The sequence below is a fragment of the Phyllostomus hastatus genome, unplaced genomic scaffold (assembly GCF_019186645.2).
Source record: "Phyllostomus hastatus isolate PE091 unplaced genomic scaffold, TTU_PhHast_1.1 phas_contig_329, whole genome shotgun sequence".
Taxonomy (NCBI): domain Eukaryota; kingdom Metazoa; phylum Chordata; class Mammalia; order Chiroptera; family Phyllostomidae; genus Phyllostomus; species Phyllostomus hastatus.
Genome location: NW_025333854.1, coordinates 1,175,174 through 1,188,576, shown reverse-complemented (window position 1 = coordinate 1,188,576; position 13,403 = coordinate 1,175,174). Strand labels below are relative to the sequence as shown.

Sequence of the window (13,403 nt, the reverse complement as noted above, 5' to 3'; positions counted from 1 at the left end):
ATAGCGAGTCCCCGGGGGCCCTGCGGGCTGCTGGCGCTTCCCACTTGGGATCACAGGCCGGGGTCACGCTCCAGTGTTTGGGTGTCCACTCAGCTTGGACACTTGGCCCGGGCTGAGAAAACCAGCCGGCACCCGGTTCTGGAAAGCAGGAGGTCAGTGCCCCGTGAAGAAGCCAGTTTTGGCTCTTCCCACGGAGCTCACACGCTCGGCGCTTGAACGCTGGCCTTTCACCGAGTCCTTGCAGAGAATTTGACGGCGTCTTTCCCTTTAGTCCCGCCCGGGGCGTCACTGTTTCCCCCATTAACCACTCGCTCTCCGAGGGCCGGAGTCACGGGCGCAGCAATGCCGTGTGCGCAATGCAGAGACAGAACAAAGCGCAGGGTACGGGGGCAGTGAGACGCGTCTCGTAAAGCTCATCTCAGACGGAACGTGCCGAAACGCAAGCAGGTACGTGGGCCCGGGCCCCGTGGGAAGGCCCCACAGTCCCGGGAGGCTAGCAGGGGCGGCAGGAGCGTGGTCAGCAGGGGCAGTTGCTCGTGAGGCCAGCTTCTGCCAGCAGGTCCAGCGGACACACACTCCGCAGACTGTCTCCATCACTGAGCGGCAGGATGTGCTCAGGCCGTGTCGTGCACGCCAGGGTGCGTCGGGAAGGAATGACGTCTCACCCGAGACCGGCTGTAAATACTTCGGTGGGAGAGAGAGGCAGGGGGCAGTCTAATCGGGACGGAATCTCGGGGCTGGGCCTCATGGGGGTGTTCGCCTATCATCATCATCATCATCATTTTTCTGAATTGTAAATGAGCATATTATTTTCTCTGCTTTTGTGTGTGCTTGGAATTGCCACGGGAGACTTTTTACAAGAGCTGAGGAAGTATGTTCGTCAGTGTGCGTCTGCACCGTGGGCTGGGCTGGGCTGGGCTGGACGCCTCATGGAGGGGCCTCGGGTGTGGGGCTCCTCACTGGTTCAACAAGCGACTGCACCCGTCCTCCTCCGAGGGGGAAGGACACAGGTTATGCACCGTCCTGGGGTGTGGGATGTGTATTGACACAGAGCAGTTTTTAACGTCAGCCTAAAATTAAAGAAATCTGCACCCTTCAGTGGAACAAGGGGGCTTTATCATACGGAAGACATGGGCTTCGGCTCCGGGTCAGTTCTAGTTTGCGTGGAAAAGAGGAGAGCGTCAGTTCCAGGAATTCAGATCCCCCAATCCTCGTGTCAGACCCACGGAGTCTTCTCTGGGGGACCTGCCCTCCCCCTGCCGATTCTGGAGGTCGCACCTCGCGCAGAACCGCCCCTTCCCTGTCCTGACGGACCATTTCCCTGGAGGCTGCACCGGGAAGGGGCCCTTGCCCGGCCCCCCCTCCACTCCCGTCTTCCCGGGGCCCCACACCCGTCCCCACGGGCCCTGCCTCCCCACACCCAGACGCAGCCTGCACCTGTGGGGGCAAGCGTGCCTGGCCCATGCAGAACATGGCTGGGGAACTAGAACTCGGACCCAAGTCTCTGGTCCGGGGCCGGAAACAGAAGAAAGGTCAGACAGCAGCAAACTCCACGAGTCCATTTATTCTGCGTAATTCCCACAACCGTGGGGCCTGCAGTGACCCCTTCCCTTCCCTGTCCCAGAGGGAGATGGGGGCCATGGTTAGAAAAAACTCACTCTATCGCACCCACGTCAGGGGGATGGCTCTCTAGAAACGAGGTATTTGGTTCACCGCCCCGGACAGCGGGGGCTGGGGGAGCTGCGGCAGAACGGCGGCGCAGCGAGTGGCGCAGTGGGGGCGCACACCCACGGAGACGGGAACCGAAGCAGGACCTGGCGAAGCGCCGCCGTGAGACACCCTGAGGATCTTGACTGCAGCAAACAGGCCGCCCACCTCAGATCAAGGAGCAAAGCACGGCTCGCTCTTCCGGGGGCGACGCCCCGCGCGGAGCAGACAGTGGGAGCAATGCTGGGGGGGGGGGGGCGCAGCGGCGAGGGACCAGGGACCACGGGAAGGACGGGGGCCAGGGCGGCTCGCATCGCCCCTCTCCTGCTCTGACCACGGCCACTCAGGAGCGGGCGGGTCGAGGTTCCCCTGTTCCGGGCTCCCCGGGGGGCGTGTCGGAGCTGCGGCCACGGCAGCGTTCCCGAGCGAGCGAGGCGGCGTGGGGCTGCTGCCGGAGTGCGGAGCACCGTGGGGGCCTCTCGGGGCCAGTGAGCGCGTCACAGGAAGAACTGGACGATCAGGTTGGCCAGGCCCAGCACGATGATGGCCACGTGCGCCAGGAGCCTGGGCCAGGTCAGCTGGCCGTCCTGGCGGAGGGCGAGGATGTAGGTGAGCGCCGGGTAGACGAAGACGAAGGCCAGGCCGCAGGCCGCGCCCGAGTACCTGCAAGGGAAGGGCGTTCTGAGCATGCACCCATCCCGCGTCCGGCCTCTGCCCGTTCACCAGCGAGACGCGTGCAGGACGGTCCAAACCCTCCTCGGCCCCAGAGAACGGAATCACGTGAGCCCTTTCTTGCTGGCATAAGGAAAGCAACTCGTTCTGCTCGCTAGGTTAACACAGAGCATCATTTCCTGCTCATCTTGGGGCATCTGCTCCGCAGAGACGTTCATGCGTCTCTCAGGTCTCCGCCGTGCCTCTGCGTCTCTGTGACCGGGGCCACTTCCCCAGAAACATCTGGAGGGCGGCTTTCCGTCCCCAACGTTTCCTGAGCGGATCACCCGCTCTGAGCATCTGCTGCAGAGTGAGGGCCGGCGCCCCTCCCGGGCACGCAGCCTGAACACCGAAGCCAGCCCCGAAAACACCTGAACCCAAGCCCCGCACTGTCCCCACCGTCCCCTCCCCGCTTTCCCGGGCATGGCCTGCTGGGGACCCGCGAGCCCCCGAGCCCCCGGGGCCTGGGCTCCGGCTGCCGTCTCGGGCGAGGCTGGCGCTCCGGCGGTGGCAGCTCTGCGCTGCTCCCCGGGGGATCGCAGAGAAGCTCATGGCAACCCTGGAGTTCCTGGAGACCCTGAGGTCAGACCCCACTCCCGACCTGCTCCTGGCCTCCTCCAAACTAGTGTTCGGAGGACAGAATGTTCTTCCAGTTTCCAGAAGAAAGGTATTGAGGGAAGAGCCATCTGGGATCTGAATCCTCCCCAAACTCTCCCTCCGTGACCACAGCCGACGCTGAAGCTCACTGCTGAGTAGAAACACATGAGGGAGAGGAGGAGGCAGCCGTGACGGGGGAGAGACTTCCCAGGTACCCCAAGAGGCTCTGTAGTATTTGTTAAACGCTAAGCCTTTATTTTGGGAAGGAAGACGGGAATACGTAGAAAATAATGAGGAAACGGGGCAAAGAGAGGAGCGGGGGCCCCAAGCGAAGGGGCATGGCGGTCCCAGCTGGAACCGCGCAGAAGCGGCGGCCAGCGAGCCACCATCGCCCACGCCGGGGAACCACGCCCGCGCGTCACCAGCCCCGGACGCCGGCCAGCGCCCGGTCAACGCACAGCCGCAGCCGCAGCAGCAGTGGGAAAAGCACCAGGGGCCTGTGGGGGCGGGGCCCTCCCCCGCGGCCGGCGTACCTGATGATGCCGCCGATGTTGGGGTAGAAGCAGGCCGTGAGCACTCCGGCTCCGACGATCAGCAGGTTAAGAACCAGCACGTGGAAGACGCTGGAAGGTGACGAGAGAGTTTGGAGGAAAGAAAAAAATGTGAATGCGGGCAAATGACAACCCTCGACATGAAGACGCAATTCTTTGTGAACACCTTTAACACCAGAAAGTCTTCCACTTGACAGTGACACTACAGCAGAGAGAGAAGGCGACCCCGGCCAGGGCTGGGGACGGGCACTCGGCCCTCTGGGTGCTGCCGCACACGGGCTGCTTTGTGGGGTCCGCCCCGTGGCCTGTCCCAGAACATGGGAGACACCTGCTTTCCCAGGGAAAACAAATGGTGGTGCATGTGGCCAGTGGTGAGACTGGGGCTTTCGGAGAGAATTTCGGAGACCGTGTAACTGCTGCCCTGAGCCTGGCGGTTTCCCGACACTCAGAGACACGACGAAACCGACGGGACGTGGACATCCGCGTGATTGGCCCCGCACGGTGAGGCGTGTCGGCATCTGGGAGGGTCTCAGGACCGGCGGCCAGTGGGCCCCCGATGACCAAACACGGCGTTGCAAAAGCAGGCGTGGGGGGTGGGGGAATCCCGAGTGTGGGACAGACCAGTGGGCGTCAATGTGACTGCGTTTCAGAGTCAGCTGGTTCTCAGGGGAACCAGGGCCAGACAGCGTTCGGCCGAGTCGCACAGGGGAAACCCACGGCGATCTGCAAGGGCTACTCTGGTGCTCCCTTGCCCCGTGGGCGTCCGTGAGAAGGGGTTTTGTTCATACATTAAAGGAAAACAACGTATTACAGCAGTTTGATTGCACAACATAAAAGGATCCAATTATCGTAAATCAGACATTAACGAGTTCTGAAAATATAAAACATGTTATTTTGGAAATAGTTATTCATAAATGTGATTTATGCTAATAAGTAATGGTTTCATCACTGCCCTTTAAAAAATTAACATTTTTAAAATTCACGGTGCTAACACTTCTACGTTAGACGGCGACAGATATAAACCGAGGTTCCTGGGGCCCTGAAAAGGCTCTGAGAGCGAAACGGGGCCCACGACCAAACAGGGCGCCCGACGGGCACAGCCTGTGGGCGGCTTGTGGCGGGAGGGGGGCGGTGGTGTGCTCTTGGTGGCCGGGGAGAGTCCAGGTTCTCCCGGAAGAAGAAACGCCCCAGCAGCCCCCATTGTGCAAACCAGGGCAGACAGCAGGAGCCACGCCTCCTCCCAGCACGCTCTGGTCCGTGCGCTCTCGCCTGTCTGTGCTCTCGCCTGTGCGCTCTTGCCTGTGCGCTCTGGTCTGTGTGCTCTCGCCTGTGTCTGTGCGCTCTGGTCTTGACTGTGAGCTCTCGTCCGTGCACTCGCCGCTTGCGGCCCGGCCTTGCCAAGTGAGGGCGCAGCACAGGCGCAGACATGCGAGCTGTTCGCCCACGTCTGGCCTTCCAGCCGAGTGTCGGCAGCACCGGGGCTGCTGCTGCGCTCAGCGCTCGGGGCCTGGTGACTCTGGACCCTCCTTTGAACGGCTCACGGCTTCTGAGCCGACACCTCTGTAGCTCATGATTCATCTAACGGGGGACAGACCACACCTGTTCCCTCCAGGAGGTGCTGGTTAAGACCGTGTGTGCGTTGGTTACTGTAAATGTAACGTTTTCTTCAAACTTTATCCAAGTTTTCTTCGCCTGTGATCACGTATTCCCAGTGAAACAGGTGAGGGGTAGGCACTTCCCACTCGGATGAATCTCGGATGAAACCAGTGGCGAGAGTCGGAGTCGGTCAGGGCCGCCCAGGGGAGTCCCGGGGAGCCCGGCCGGGCAGGTGGACACCTCTCCTGGAGGAGGGGGACTCACGACTCCGCCGTCGCCAGGAAGGGGCAGGGCATCGCAGCCGGGGTCACAAAGGCGGAGACTTGACTCCCGTTACCCATCCCACCTTCCGTGATCGACTCTCATTTACGTGAAAACGGACGGATGTTCATGAACACACTGGTAACCAATCAGTCAAATCGCCACTAGTTCCAGTTAAAGAGCTGCTGCTTCTCATCAGTGAACGCAGGTTCTTTGTATCATTAGCTTATTGGCGATGTGTAGGTTAACAGCAACCAAATCGTAAGGCAGATGTAACTGGCATCAGACCTAACACAACTCGACCGGATGAACTGTGAATGACTCTGGACAAGGAAGCGTCTCCTATTTTTAAAGTCTTCAGGGGAAACGACAGCAACGACCTACCCTCGTAACCACGTTCGCGAGGCCGGTTTTTACAGCGAAAGGACGAGTCACGTTTCCGGACGACCCGTGTGCGCCGTTGCTGGCGGCGCGGCACACCTGCTGGCCCAGACAGGAGCCCTTACCTGGGGTAAACGTCCCCGAACACGTGGCCCAGCAGCTGGACGCGCGCCAGGTAGCCCAGGAGCGGGTACACGGTCATCATCTGGAACAGCAGGAAGATCCTCGCGATGAACGACAGGATGTCGCTGCTGGGGAAGTTGTCCAAGAAGTTCTGGCCCGGGAGAGAAACGGAGTCGCGTGAACGCTCGGATTCCGTGCCTGCACACGGGGGGGAGGGGCTGCCGCTGCCCGGCGGGAGCCCGGGGCCCAGGTCGCTGAGCTGCGGCCGGGCGGCCCCTTCGGGGTGCGGAGTTCAGAGGCCGACGGGGTTTCGCGACGTCTCCAGACGGGCGATGTTGGCACGTTTTTCTTCTGGTCCGTGCGGGGGAAGAGCCAGGCTGCAGCTGATCGGGCAGTCACGCGGCAAAGGCCTCGTCCTCCGCCGGGGACAGCGGAGCAGCTCTGTGTGGCGGGCCCGGCGACAGCCCGCCGCAACGTGCCGTGTGCTCGCCCGGCTGCCCGCTGGGCCCGCAGGGGCTCTGCACCCCGGAGCCTTCTGGAGTCGAGGCCACAGAGCGCCTCCATCTCCAGGAACAGCACCTCTTACCGTCCGTCCCCGAGGGGAAAGGGGTTTGTGTCTGCTCCCTCTCAGGGCTCTGTTCTCCACTTGGGCTTGGCATCTGGGAAACCGGCTCAGCGCTCACTCTCCCTTTCGAGCCGAAACCCCGCAGCTATTCCCACCCCCAAGGGGGCCTTGGCCTGGCGTGGCGGCTCCCATCTGGGGGGGGCGGTCGGCTCCCATCTGGGGGGGGGCGGTCGGCACATGCGCGGCTGCCGAGCGCGTCTGGAGGCCGGGAGGCGGGGGTGGCCACCCCAGGCCGTCATGGCAGCCGGAGCGCTCACCGGCCTCCCCGCAGAGCCAGAGCCCGAGCCAGAGCCCGGCGCCCAGTGCCGCTCCTCCGGGGCCAGGCACGCCGTCCCCTGCACCACGCTCCCCCAGACGAGCCCCCTTCTGACCGGGAGTCGGGCCCCCGTGGGAGGCTGCTGGGTTTTTGTGGGAAGTTCTACCGTCACGTTAAACTCCAGACGACACCACACCTAAGTCCACGGAGGGCCAAGCCGGACAAAATCTCACTTGTGGCAGCCTCTTAGTAAAAACATGTCTCCTGGGCTCTGTCTGTCTGTCCCTCTGTCTGTTCTGCTGCCCGTCAGCAGGACACGCTGACCTCCGGGCCGGCTCACCCGGGGCATCCTGGGGCCTGGGCTCCGAGCCCGCGGGAGCTGGACGTGCTCGCGGTGGAGGTGCTGTGAGCCCTCGACCGCTGCTGTGACCTTTCCCAGAAAGATCAAGGCCATTTATCTGGGCCACAGGTGCCGGCAGGACAGGGCCTCCTCAGATGGCCCACCGGAGAACCTCTGGCACGGGCGTGCCCGCGCTCCGCGGGAGAGCACAGGGAAGCTCAGAGAGGCCGGGGCGGGGCTGGGAGCCCCCGGGTGAGGGGGCGGCAGCGAGGGCAGCCCTGTGGTGGCGTCGCCCGGGCGGCCACGCGGAGGGCAGAGCTCACCTGTTCGATGCAGTCTTTGGGGAGCGGCGGCGAAGGAAACGAGGCGAAAACCAGGACTCCGATGTAGAGGTAGGTGAGCGTCACCAGCAGGTAGGCGATGGACAGGTCCCTCACCTGGGGGGAGAGAGCGGCAGCTCACGGCACGGGGACCCCTGCAGTGGGTCTGTCCGAGCAGGGCGATGGGGGGGTGGACACCCACGACACTCCTCTCTGGCCGCGTGCGTGCCGAGGGCACACAGACCTTCTGGGGCCCACTGCTCTCGGGGCCCCATGGAAACAACCTCACGGCCCGCGAGCCAGCCAGCCTGACCGTGTGTCCGCTGCCCTGGAGCGGCCCGCCTGCCTCCTGCCCGACTCCGAGAGCTAGCAGCACACGCAGCGGCTTCCCGAGACAGCAACGCTGGCTTCGCGCCAAGACCTGGTTTATTTACCGAATCACAAAATATTTACTAAAACAGTAGAGCTGAGGGACAACAAGGAAGCAAGGCTAAGCCCCCTGTGACCTGTGGCATTACATTTTTTTCTTTTAGTGAGTTAACTCTTCAAAGCACGCCCGGACCGAAAGAAACGGCTACCCAATGAAAGGTAGCAAATAAAGAACGGCCGGCTGCGGAGCAGACGGGGGCGGGGGGGGGGGTGCAGGCACTGAAGACTCGCGTCAGGAGCGAGCAGCGCACAGAAGGGGGCAAGAGGACAGCTGCCCGCAGCCGGGGCAGCGAGCGTGGGCAGGCGTCCGGGGCAGCCGGCCACCTCCCCCTGCCCCCCGCCCGGGGTCAGCTCCGCCCTCCCGGCCTCCCGCTCCCAAGTGAAGTCCAAAGCTCCGAGATACTGAGGGCGGCCGGCCGGCTGTCGGGGCCCCGCCCGGCAGGCCCGCAGCTCCCCGAGCTCAAGTGGTGGCCACACAGGGCAGCACGGCTGAACTGCTGAACGTCCTCAGCGCAAACACAGACTGCTTTGCCCGCTAAGGAAACAGACGGGAGAAACTGCACACGGTTTTACTTGGGTTCAGTAACGCGGTGCCTGGACGAGTGTTGGCGACTGTTGGACGACTTCCCCCCTTAAACGAGCTAAAGCAGCAGCAGAGAGTTGCCCACTTGGGTGCTGGTGAAGCAGTTCAAGACCAAGGGACACGCTGGGAGAAGGCCCACGGTCAGGCCTGAGCTGCCATCCAGCTGGGCCACGAACCAGGGGTCCCTCCGGATCAGATGATGCGGCCCTAGTGGGGCGCCCTGGGAGCCCGGGTTAGGCGGGGGGGGGGTACAGTCTCCTCCGAGAGCTTCCAGTCACTCGGGGCTGAGGAAGGAGAGGCCGCCCCCGCCCCCAGGGGCTCCATACTCGCGAAGCTCTGGGGTCATCACCGCCGACAGACTTTGCCCACCCACCCCGACTTTGCCTCGAGGGCTTGTGTGGACACACAGAGAGGAACCGCACGACTCTCCTTCTCCCGTCCTCAGATCACGAGGCTTCGAAGTCACCCCCCCACCCCCTGCCCCCGCCCCCCGCCGCCTGCTCTGCGCCAGACCGTGCACCAGGGCGGTCTCCTAGTGCGCAGACCCCGGGGCCACGCGGCTGCGCCAGAGCGAGCTCCGCAGAGAGGGGAGCACTGCTGCCGCCCGACGGGCGGTCCCTGCCCCGTGCGCCCCGGTCACCGCACGGTCTGGGCCAGGCTTCCTGCCGAGGCACACCCCTCCCCCCCCACAGCGAACCTGGGGGGCGGCTGATGCACAGGAAGGCGGGTGTGCGAGGCTGCCCAGCGGGGGGCTCTCCCCTGCTCCCCGTTCTCGCAGTGCTGTGCACCCGTCTCAGCTACGGCACAGGGACGGTGACCGGTCAGTCGCCTTCACTGTCCAGGTGACGCACGCTCACGTGATGCGTCTCCAGAGGAAAGAGAACGCCCCCGACGTCCACCAAGCAGCCGGGGTCACGGCGGTCCTCAGGCCGCGTCCCATCTCCATCCCCCCGGCCTCGAGCTGGGCCGCACCACCAGGCCGGGAGACCCTGGCGGCGGGACCCGCTGTGCCTCCCCACCATCACGTCTCCGGGACTCTGGCGCACAGCAGGGGCTCGCTCACCACAGTAGGGCGGGTGTCGGTAAACCACCACCAAACCGCGTCGGCTGCGGTCTGAGGCGCGTCCAGGCGCTCGGCTCCGCGCTCGTGAGCACACTCGCTGCATGCGTTACCCGCCGCCTGTGGGGGCGGCGGCGTCCCTCGTTTCCCGGGGGAGGGCCCGGGCCATGCACCGCCCACACGCACACGCACACACACGCACACGCACACTTGGCTGCTCTCCGGCCGGACCGCCAGCCGGCCCTGTGCCCGGCCAGGGCGTGCAGCCTCTGCAAAGCCCCTCGTCGTGGAAAACGGTGGGAAAGGCTGTGTTTTAGAACTCGAGGCTCCAAGTAGAAACACGTACTTGAGAAGAGGCACAGCGACAGTCTGGAGAGGGATGCGCCGAGAGCCCCGCTGTGCGGGTCTGTGCCCCGCGTCTGGCGTGAGCGCCGCGGGCCCGCGGGGCTGGTCCCGGAGAGCGGCAGGAGCGTCCGCTCAGAGCCACCGGCGCACAGGGTCGGGGCGCGTCCCGCGTCTCGGCTGTGGGTTCTCGTCTGCCCCACGTCCCCGCCTCCCAGCCACAGTGGAAACGCTCCCCGGCAGACACCGGACTCGCAGCAGCGAGGCGGCCGACCGCCCTGACCCACCCCAGACACGATGGGCGGGGACCCGAGCTGCACAGCTGCTCGGCGAGAAGCAGCCAGGACAGGCACGGCGTGAGGCTCTGCAACGTGCTTCTCAGGAACAAACGGGCTCTGAGGCTAAACGGAGAACAGAGCAAAACAGGCACCGAGCAGCTTCTGCTACTGCTTCTGCCTCGGGGTGGGTCCGACCCGGCTCCCCTCCTGCCAGAAAAGGGGTTCCGTTTCAGAACTTTGGGGGCGAGCGGTCTTCTCCGCGTGGTGGCCGGACTATGGGACAGTGACGGCGCCGGGACCCCCGAGGAAGCTGTGGCCGCAGCTGCGTGGAGCTCGGCTCGGGCTCTGCCCCCGCCACCACCGGCTGTTCGCGCCTGCCGCTGCGTGCTGACGTGACCAGAGTCACAGAGCCCACGGGCTCAGCTCGTCTCCCCAGAGAAAGGACCCGCCCCTGGAGGCACCGGGAGAACCAGTGCTCGGGCCGAAGGTTCTGAGCCTGACGGCGTCACGGGAAGAGAATGAAATGTGAAGGTCACCCAGTCAGGGAATTTGGGAGACCCAGATCTGCTCAGCTCCAGCTCCACTCAGAGGTGACTGGCCATACAGATGTCACCAGGTGCGAGACACGACGTACCTCTGTGGCCTAAGGTGAGAGCTAGCTTCCTGCTACCTGGTAAGATTTGTTTCGCCTTCTCAGTGGCTCTGCCGCATGTCACAGGAAACCCCCGGCGTCCCCCGCGCACCAGGCCTTTCCGTGCCCAGCGCGTCACCGACCCCGGCAGGCCTCTCGGTGAGAGCTTCACTGCGGCCTTCGCCTGCGCGGCTGTCAACTGTCAGATGAAGGCCGACACCTGCACACAGGCCCCAGGGAGCGGGGGATGTCGGCCTGCTCGGGGTTAGGGTTAGTTTGCTCCTCCTTCCCCACTGTCGTAAGGTGGAAGGGCATTGATCTGAACCTTTCTCGATGTGGGTGTTTACAGCCGTGAATTTCCCTCTAAGCACTGCTTTAGCTGTACCCTACACATCCTGATGTGCTTGGTCTTCATTTCTAATAATCTCAAAGTATTTCCTTTTTTTCCCTTGTAATTTCTTCTTTCCCCATTAGCTATTTAAGAATACATTGATTAATTCCCACATATGTGTCAAGTTCCAAAATTTCTTTCTCTTATTGATGTTTAACTCACTGCGGTAAAAGAAATACGTGATACGGATTCAAACCTTGTGAATGTATTGAGATGTATAGGGTCCAGCACGTGGTTGATCCTGGTGGGTGTTTCTGTGCGTCTGAAACAAACGTCCCTCCCGCAGCGGGTGTTGGAGGGAAGACTTTTACAAATGCCAACCAGGTGAAGCGGGTTGGTCGTGTTTTCACATTTTCTGTGTCCGTTCTCATGTCCTGTTTGTCCTATCCGTTACTAGGGGAGGGATCGCGATCTCCGATTATGATGGTGGGTTTGTCTACTCCCCCTTTCGGTTCTGACAGGGATTTGGAAACCCTTTCGCTGGGCGCACACAAATCCAGGATCAGCGTGTCTTCCTCATGAACCGGTCCCGAGAGACCATGAGCTGGAGCGTGCCCCTCCGCCTCGGCAGCACTCCTCACTCTGAGGCCGACCTCGGCGTTAGAACGGCCACCCCGCCCCCCTCTGCCCAGTGCCCTCACGGACAGCTCTGCACTCGCGGTGGGTTTGCTGCAGACGGCGCGTGTGGCAGTTAGGGTTCGCTCTCTAACTCAGCCTGACAATCTGTGTCTTTTAATTTCAGTGTTTGGACCATTTTATCTAAGGTGATTATCAACACTCGTTTGGCCTAAATCGACCGTCTTACCGTTTGTTTCCTGTCTGTCCCGTCTACACCTGGTTTCCTCTTCCTGTCTTTGAGGTCTCGGGGGCATTTCTGAAGACTTTGTCACCCCGGTGGGCGACTGGCCACCCCCCCCGCCATTTCTCAGTGATCGCTCGAGTGGGAGTTGGGGACCATGGCCCACTGGTGAAACCTGGCCCACTCTTCGTTGCGGGGAATAGAATTCTCTGGAAACACAGCCACCCCCCCGCGTGTCTGCCCGTTGTCTGCGGCTGCAGAGTGCTGCCGCGGGGGCCGGGCCGCTGTCCCGGGGACCGCGTGTCCCGCGAGGCTCCAAAGTGCACCGTCCGGACCTTTCCAGAAAAGGTGTGCCGGCCACTGCCCTGTGGCTGAGGTTGACAAGTTAAGTTGCAGTAACAAAGATCAGTTCCTCGCGTGGTTACTCACATTGTTCTCTTGGTTCTTGTTGTTCTTTAAGAGTGTGATAACACAGTTATGAATAAAGAAAGCAAGGGTGAGTATTCCGGTCAACTGTGGGAACTCAAATCTTATCTCTAGGAGAGAAAGAGAAGGGGAAACCACATTAACACCGGCAGCCAGAACTCGAGCACACGCCGCCACAGCTGACCGCTCGACGCCGGGCGTCTGTCTGTCCAGGGACAAGAACACCGGCGCATCTCCCGCAGCTGCGCACGGCCAGCGCGCCGCTCAGCCACAGCGGGTGGGGACGGGGCGGGGAGGAGCCAGGAAGCAGCCTCTCTGCGCCTGGGGGGGGGCGGGGGGGGGCTTGGCAGCGGTCGCGCCGGTCTGCGGTCACGCCCGTCCCCGCACAGCCCCTGAGCCGGCGCGCGGCGCCGCAGCGCTCACATCGCAGCGGTGAGTTCGCGGGGCACGGAGTCCGTTCCCGAGTCGTCCTGTACGAACCACCGCAGCGGCTTCCCCACCAACAGCGGGACTGCTTCTGCCCCCCCAGGGCCCCCGTCCGCGGCCCCGAGCCGGCGCACAGCGGCGCGGCAGCGCTCAGGTCCAGGGCCCGTGGGGCTCTGCAGAGCCTCCTCTCCCAATACTCGAACCTGCCGGGAAAGCGCCTTTAGGGCAGGACTCAGGGCGGGAAGCGTCGGTCACGTGACATTTTCAGCCGCCGAGGCCAAGAGCACCGCGGGGGGGCGCTGGAAGCTCCCGTCCTCCGCAGGGAGGGAAGCGGCGGTGGGCGGGGCCGCTCGGGGAGGGCGGGGCGTGAGAACCCGCGATCCGGCGCACAAACCGCGAGTGCGCAGGGGAGACAGGGGGGCGAGGGGTCGAAGGGTCGGCTCCCCGGCTCACGGCGCTCCTTTCCCGGCATCCCCGCACCTGCAGTCTCTCCGCGAGCTGCGATAGGCGCGGAGTCGCTGTGACACGCGAGCAGTAAAGGCGGCGGCGTCTAGGGGTCAGCGTCACACT

At 63.3% G+C, this 13,403-nt stretch overlaps 1 protein-coding gene and 1 long non-coding RNA gene across 2 annotated transcripts in view; one reads left to right on the top strand and one right to left on the bottom strand.

The window, feature by feature from the left end:
• The first annotated feature begins 317 nt into the window (after positions 1 to 317).
• Positions 318 to 13,403, top strand: part of LOC123819492 — a 29,142-nt gene continuing 16,056 nt past the window's right edge. Inside the window, exon 1 of the long non-coding RNA XR_006785817.1 lies at positions 318 to 447. This is a non-coding gene — a long non-coding RNA (uncharacterized LOC123819492). The remainder of the gene's footprint in view (positions 448 to 13,403) is intronic.
• Positions 1,545 to 13,403, bottom strand: part of SLC38A9 (solute carrier family 38 member 9) — a 34,884-nt gene continuing 23,025 nt past the window's right edge. The window contains exons 11-15 of the mRNA XM_045839859.1: positions 12,411 to 12,517; positions 7,472 to 7,585; positions 5,930 to 6,078; positions 3,549 to 3,638; positions 1,545 to 2,370 (exon numbers count right to left, since the gene is read on the bottom strand). Of these exons, the coding sequence (XP_045695815.1) occupies positions 2,205 to 2,370; positions 3,549 to 3,638; positions 5,930 to 6,078; positions 7,472 to 7,585; positions 12,411 to 12,517 (626 nt within the window). The 3' untranslated portion in view covers positions 1,545 to 2,204. The remainder of the gene's footprint in view (positions 2,371 to 3,548; positions 3,639 to 5,929; positions 6,079 to 7,471; positions 7,586 to 12,410; positions 12,518 to 13,403) is intronic.